This window comes from Parasteatoda tepidariorum, chromosome 8 (genome assembly GCF_043381705.1).
Source record: "Parasteatoda tepidariorum isolate YZ-2023 chromosome 8, CAS_Ptep_4.0, whole genome shotgun sequence".
NCBI lineage: Eukaryota > Metazoa > Arthropoda > Arachnida > Araneae > Theridiidae > Parasteatoda > Parasteatoda tepidariorum.
This window is the reverse complement of record NC_092211.1, coordinates 21,925,473-21,932,550: the sequence shown is the minus strand read 5'-3', so window position 1 is coordinate 21,932,550 and position 7,078 is coordinate 21,925,473. Positions and strand designations below refer to the sequence as shown.

Genomic DNA, 7,078 nt, shown 5'->3' with positions numbered 1-7,078 from the left:
ATTGGAAAAATTAACTAGCATTTTGGTGTTTCCACAAAGTCTGAATCACGGTAAAATTCAGCATATTCTGGTAGTTTCAACCATATTTACTTCAGTGTAGTAATAGCAGTCTTTTTCAGAAGTTGTTAGGAAATTAATATTTCACCATATATTGTTCCTCAATTAACTGCTTGTTGATTAATCTTTATTTGTTAACGATAGAATATCAATGACTGGATTTTTCATGTCTAAACTTATTTAAAATAGCTATATTTTACTTTAAACGGAATTGAATATGAGTTGAACTCATCTTGACTTTATTTGGCGTTTCAGTATCTCGGGTGCCACTGTTCTATCCCAGATTTTGGAAATTGAAACTCAAAGTTAAAAAGTAGTAGAAAGAAATTGTACATGAGATTAATTAAAAATGTTTATATAGTCCATTACAAAAAAATAATGCCATTGATAAAAGTAATCATGAATAAGTTGAATTGTCAATGATGTTAATGTTTGCAGTCTGCATCATTTTTTTCATCCATTGGGTCCCAATGTCCATTTCTTGTAGTTTCAAGGTTTCTTTTCGAAATATGAAATATTTTCTTCTGCAGTGTCTTTATAACAATTTTTAAGGTGTTGTTTTCTTCTTCTTGTACATTGAGATTGAAAACTACTTAAAATGCATTTAATGTTTTACGTCAACTGCTATAATTTAATTTACATAGACTATTCTTTTAAAAACGTTATATAAGAAACAATTGTTTATTCATACAAATGCAGTGAAAGCTCAATCTATTAGCCTATAAGTGGAAAAGATGCCATACATTAATATAGTCATTCATGGGAAATTTAAACTTTTATCAGCGTAAGCTTCTGTCATTTGTCTTGAAAAATTTAGTTTAATTCTTTCACAGAATTTATCAATATTAATTTTTAGTTTCAAGATCGAGTAATGCAGATGTAGTTGCTACAATCGATCTCATAAATTCACGTATTTTTCAGTAGTTTCTTCAGCAAATAGTTCGGCTGCAGAACCTGTGAATGAACAAGTATGGATTTTATTAGAAACCGCTAAAACTGTTGGAATCAGTTCTTCATCAGAAAAAAATGTCCAAATGGTATCTCTCAAATGTATACAGACAATAAAATTTAAACAGGATTGATGAAATTTTGTATGGCATTATTAATAAATTTACTTCTTTGTTAATTCATATTTTTCAAATGTGAAAATCCAACTCGTGCTATTCTGAGGCTGAAAATCTATGCGAAACATGCAAATCATGTATCTCTCTCTCCATTTTTTAATAAATATTAGTTTTCTAAAATGATTAAAATCGTATTACATTTTTGAAAGATTCCGGTAGGTGTAAGTTTATTAGAATTCGCTACTCACTTTACAGGTTTCATTTTGTGTTTTGTTCTGTCTTCTTTACATTTTATTTTCTATTTTTTGCATGATTTATTTTTACGTAACGTGTTCTATTTTCCTTCAATTTTTTTAGTGCTCCTCACACTGTTGCATTGATATATTTTACTTCGGCTATATTGATAAAAGATTAAAAAGCACTCATTTTAGAGGATATAATCCTGGGAGCTGATGAAGAGATTTTATCTTTTTATTTTTTTTTGTTTTTCGTCATTTTAATATATAAAAATTTTTTTTTTTAATTTTTTTTAAATTTTTATTTTAATAATTCTTTGTCTTCTCTATTTATAATTATTTCTATTTTCTATGTTCTATTGAATGAAAAAATAGTTAATCGAGGTTTAAAATTTGGAAGAAAAAAATTTAAAGACACACAAGTTCTATTTAAATGAATCTGCGTGCAAAGCTGCCAGAAATTTAGTGTGTTACAATATTAAAAAAGTAAAAAAAAATATTCTACGTTTATTACTAGCTTTGTTTTTCAGCGAAGTTTCTATTAATTATTAATAAGGATCGCTTGTAAAATTTGCGTAAACACATAAAGACAGCAAACACAAATAATTTAATCAATTTTTTGTACAACTATCTTTAGATTCCATTATTTTGAGGAATGGTTACAACTGATTTTGATTATAATGTAAACAATTTATGGCTCCTTGTTAAGATATAAGACGACTTACTAATTAATTAAAAAAAACGTTAAAAAATTTGTAATTTCGTAAGAAATGTTCTTATTCTTGATTTAAACAAATAAATCTAAATCACAAAACGTTAACTGAATATGCAAAGTTTACAAAAAGAAGAAGGAAATATATTAGAATTATTTTGGTTAAAATTCTGAAAATTTAAAGGCTCTAAAAGCATTTCAAATATATAATTTACTAAAAATGTTTACAAAATAAACATTAAGCTTTTTTTATGTATAAAATAATAGATGTTGGGAAATACGTAGAATAAGTTCGAAGAAAACTCAAATTATAAATCAAAATTTTAAGCTCATTAAACATCTTTTTGAATAACAATAATTTCCTAAAAATGCAATAATTTTGAAGTAAAAGCAAGAAAAAAATGATTTAGTAGAATAAACTTCGTAAACACTTTTATTTTTAAGAATGACTTCTATAATAAATGAATCTTCATCATTTCAAAGTTCAGAAATTCTCGTGCCATAAGAAACAATAAATATTGTTGTTAAAAAACTGCACTTTAGCTATAAATAACGAAGATTAGTATCATATTTCTTATTTGATTCATACATTAATTTAAATCATTTCCGAATAGAAGTTGAAAAAAAACCACAATTACAGCACAAACAAAATTAATGAACCGAGTTTTAACGATGTTCTTTCTTTAAAGAAAAACCCCATTAGCAAACTCATAATTCTTCTTTAAATAATTTAATTCCTCATAAAGAACCTCCTTATGAATCTGTCAGCATCTATTTTGTTAATTTATTTATTTATTTCAGAATAAATAATAATAAATTGTTAATAAAATTAATCAATAAAAATATTAAACTTTCAATCTTCGTTGCCAGAAAGATAAAGCATTTTTTTTCTTTAAAAGATTAGAATTTAAATTTCAAATTAAAACAATCATTAACCTGGAATATGTAGCTTAATACTAGATATTTGTATTTGAAATGCACTTACATCGTTTTTAAATAGCTACTAAGATTTTCAAATATTTTGGTTATTTGCAAGGCAAGGGTTGTAAAATAGACAATCATTGTTGAGTATAAGCTTCATTCCTGACTGATCTAGTTTCACTGAGAAATAAGACATAATTTTTTTATAAAATTACAATTATAAGACACTTATTTATGTTGAGTCCAAGTTTAAGTCTCTTTTTAGTTTCTTTAAATGTTACATTATGTATTTAACAACATACCGGAGAACAATTTTTTTGCATTTATATAAATACATGATCTTAACTAATTTGAGTGTGGAGATTCCAAATCTGAAATTAGTTTTGCTCTTAAAGTTACTGATTTTTTTTAAATGACATTTTAGTCTATTTTTTCGAAATGTGCAAGTTAATAATACATATATATAACAGGGTGTCGGTGATAATGTTGCGTCAAACTTTTAGGGGAGTTAGGACATGTCGCAGTCTTATTGGTTGGCCGGGACAGGGTCGGGATCATCAGGTGAGGATCCTTGAGGTGGAAACCTTCTGGTCCTTGTTGCCTAGAAATAGAGGTAGGAAGTAAATAAATGGGCACATTACCCAAGTAATTATCATCCTGTGTGATGATGTTTGAAAATACATAGGGGAGGGTGGCCTAAAGCGGGTAGGTCGCCTATAGCGGGTAGGTCGCCTAAAGCGGGTAGGCATTCGTATCCCGCAGCTTGGCGCGCAAGCGCCAATATCTAAGTTTGCCGTGATTACCCGAATACTCACGAGTTTCAATCAGTCCCAGCAGAGCAGAAGTAAAGCGACGTGACTTAACCAAGCACAAAATAAAGAAATTGATAAGTTTATTAAAAAAACTCAAGTTACGTAATTTGTGGTTAGTCGAAAGCCGGTTTATTTTTTTTATTGTCAATATTATTATATTATTCTAACACTATTCACCTATAAACTACGGTGTTAAATTTTTTTCAAATTTTTTTTATCTAAGGTTATAATTTTTTTAGTAAAAAATATCCTTTTGGGCAAAGCGGGTAGGGCAAAACGGGTAGATACCCGCTTTGCCCCGATAGATTCTTACACTAACTTTTCTGTATTTTTGTATAGATGGTAAATAAATACAAGAGAAAAACAGAACAGGCGGCCTGGTGTGAAACGGCCATGAAGAATGCAATGAAGGAATCTGAGACCACTTCGGTTACTGCGTCTTCTAAAAAGTATGGTATCCCACTTTCTACTCTACAAAGACATCTAAGAAAGGGCAGTTGCAGTAAAAATCTTGGACGATATCGAAGAGTATTCAATGATGAGCAAGAGGCTGAGTTATTGGAATACGTATTTCAAGTCGATGATCTTTTCTACGGCTTAACTAAAAATGAATTTTTGAAACTAGTCTATGAGTATGCAGAACGCAATAATATCGTTCATCCTTTTAAGAACGGCAGTGCTGGAAATGATTGGTATTTGGGTTTTAAAAAACGACATCCTAATTTAGTTGTTAGGCAACCAGAACCAACATCAATTGCAAGAGCACGAGGTTTCAATCGGCCTCAAGTTTACAGATTTTATGATTTGTTGGAAAGAGAAATTAATGAGCATGACATTGATTCAACAGGAATATACAATATGGATGAAACTGGCATTCATGCATCTAGTAATAAACCTCCGACAATTTTGTCAAAATCAGGGAAAAAACAGGTGAGTGTAATTTCAAGCTCGGAAAGAGGAAAATTGACGACTGTTATCTGCTGCTGCAACGCGGCTGGATCTTTTATACCTCCATTTTTTATTTATGGTAGAAAAAGAATGGTTGGTAGATTGTTAGATGGAGCACCCCTTGGTTCCCTTGCTACTTGCACTGACAACGGATGGATTAATGGACCGAAATTCCTGGATTGGCTTCATCATTTCGTCGAAAATACCCATCCAACTCCTGAGAAAAAAGTAATCTTAATATTAGATAACCATGAATCTCACAAATATATTGAGGCCCTTGAATATGCTAGAAAAAATAATTTAATTTTTATATCACTGCCTCCTCATACAACTCATCGCATGCAACTTCTGGACCGTTGCGTTTATGGACCGTTCAAAACTTACTTTGAACAAGAAGTTTCTACTTTTCAACGAAGCCATGTAGGTAGAATAATTACTCAGTACGACGTAGCTGCACTTATTGGAAAAGCATATTTAAAAGCAGCTAGTGCACAAAATGCTGTTCAAGGATTTAAATCCTCAGGAATATGGCCCACGAACCGACACATATTTAGTGATGCTGACTTTTTGCCTGCTAGTTTGACGGACAGGGCTGAAGTTATTGAAAGCACCAACGCTTGCCCATCGCAGATCCAATCTACTGATGCTGGTCGTCTTGCTAATAATTCTGATTGCTCTACTTCTACATCTGTATTTGAAAACGTGGATCACAAATACTCTCAAGCATCAAGGATTTCGCTACGACGCACAAACGAGGAAACTTCGTATGATCCAGCTGTTGAAGATGATCCTTCATGTTCTACGACTATTAGTGAGAATTCATTTCAACCAGTAGAAGAGCTATTGACACCTCATGTGAAGCCTTTGGATATTAGACCGCTACCAAAACCTACTCCGAACAAAACCAGTCGTAAACGTAAAACTCAGAGAGCTGAAATTTTAACAAGTTCACCATTTAGAAATATGCAAATTGAAAAGGAAGAAAAGAAGAAACGTCTTAGTAACAATGCTGTTGTTAAAAAAAAATTTAAAAATCTTCCTTCGACAAGTAAACTAGGTAAAACTAAAAAACAAAGAGCTTCAAAGAAAAAAAATTTAAAAGAGTATTTTTGTCTTGTTTGTGGGGACCCCTATGAGGACCCACCGCTAGAAGATTGGATTGAATGTGGAGATTGTAAAGATTGGGCTCATGAAGCTTGCACAACTTATTCAGGAAGAGGGTCTTATTTTTGCGAACTATGTCAAGAATAACAAATCATAATTTGAGACTGATAAAATTAGTCTAAAATTGTCATTTGAATGTTATTGTTAAAGTTTTTTATACGCGTGATTAAGGTCTCATTATTAATGTTTAAGAAAATTAATATGCTCTTGTATATGTAATATCTATGGTGCTTACCCGCTTTGCCCGAACGGCCTACCCGCTTTAGGCCCCCTTGTAGGGCAAAGCGGTTTTTTTCAGTGTTTTTTATTTTTGATAATAAATAATCATAAAATTTAAAATAACGCAATAATCATTTTTTATTTTAAAGTTCAAGATCTCTCTTAAGAAATAAAATAAAAAACGCTGCGATAAAAGCCCAAAAACTACAACTTCTGAGTGTTTATTGTTAGCCTACCCGCTTTAGGCCGCCCTCCCCTAAATATAGCAACTAATACATAAATAAAGATAAAAATTGGACTACGTAAGATATATGTACATAGATATATAAATAGTCAAAAATAATCAAAAATCAAAAATTATACTTCCCGTGAATTTTGTCAGTACTATAAGACAACACAAGAACGCTTCAATTACACACACACATAACACATTAAAATCACATCATCATTACAACACATAACGGTTATTTATCAATCAAAAAAACTCAGCCTATTTTCAGTGTTATTCAAATCAAATTGATTTCTGTCACCGCATTATATATGTTACCGGTATTATATATGTTCGGACATTCACCAAAGCGACTATGTGATTGTCAACATTCACCGGTGAAAGTCACCAACCACCGATTTCGGTCATTCACAGTAACATGCACATCATTTACATAATAACCTTATCAGGACAATTATTTCATACTTTGCCTAAAATGCATTTAGTGTTCTATAGAATGCCTAGGCAATGTGTGAAATACAAATCTTTTCATACTTTGCCGGCTAGTTTTAGGCATTGGGCTTAGTTGGTGCGATAAAATTCTGGTTTTTTATTTGTACTAGGTGAGAAAAGTAACTAAACGGTTTTTCTCAAAGCTGACAGTTTGATTACAATCTTATTCATGGTTAATTGACTGTTTTGTTTGAACATGGTAAAATACCAATTAAATAAGTTGT

The 7,078-nt window shown here is 30.9% G+C and overlaps 1 protein-coding gene across 1 annotated transcript; it reads left to right on the top strand.

Annotated features, from left to right (window-relative positions):
* Positions 1-4,141: 4,141 nt before the first annotated feature.
* Positions 4,142-6,001, top strand: LOC107448688 (uncharacterized). Its single transcript, XM_071184505.1, has one exon. The coding sequence runs from the start codon at positions 4,142-4,144 to the stop codon at positions 5,999-6,001; it is 1,860 nt and encodes a 619-aa protein (XP_071040606.1).
* The last annotated feature ends 1,077 nt before the right edge of the window (positions 6,002-7,078 follow it).

Excerpts from the sequence above, each read along its gene's own strand:
- LOC107448688 (XM_071184505.1), top strand. The coding sequence starts at position 4,142 with ATGGTAAATAAATACAAGAGAAAAACAGAACAGGCGGCCTGGTGTGAA.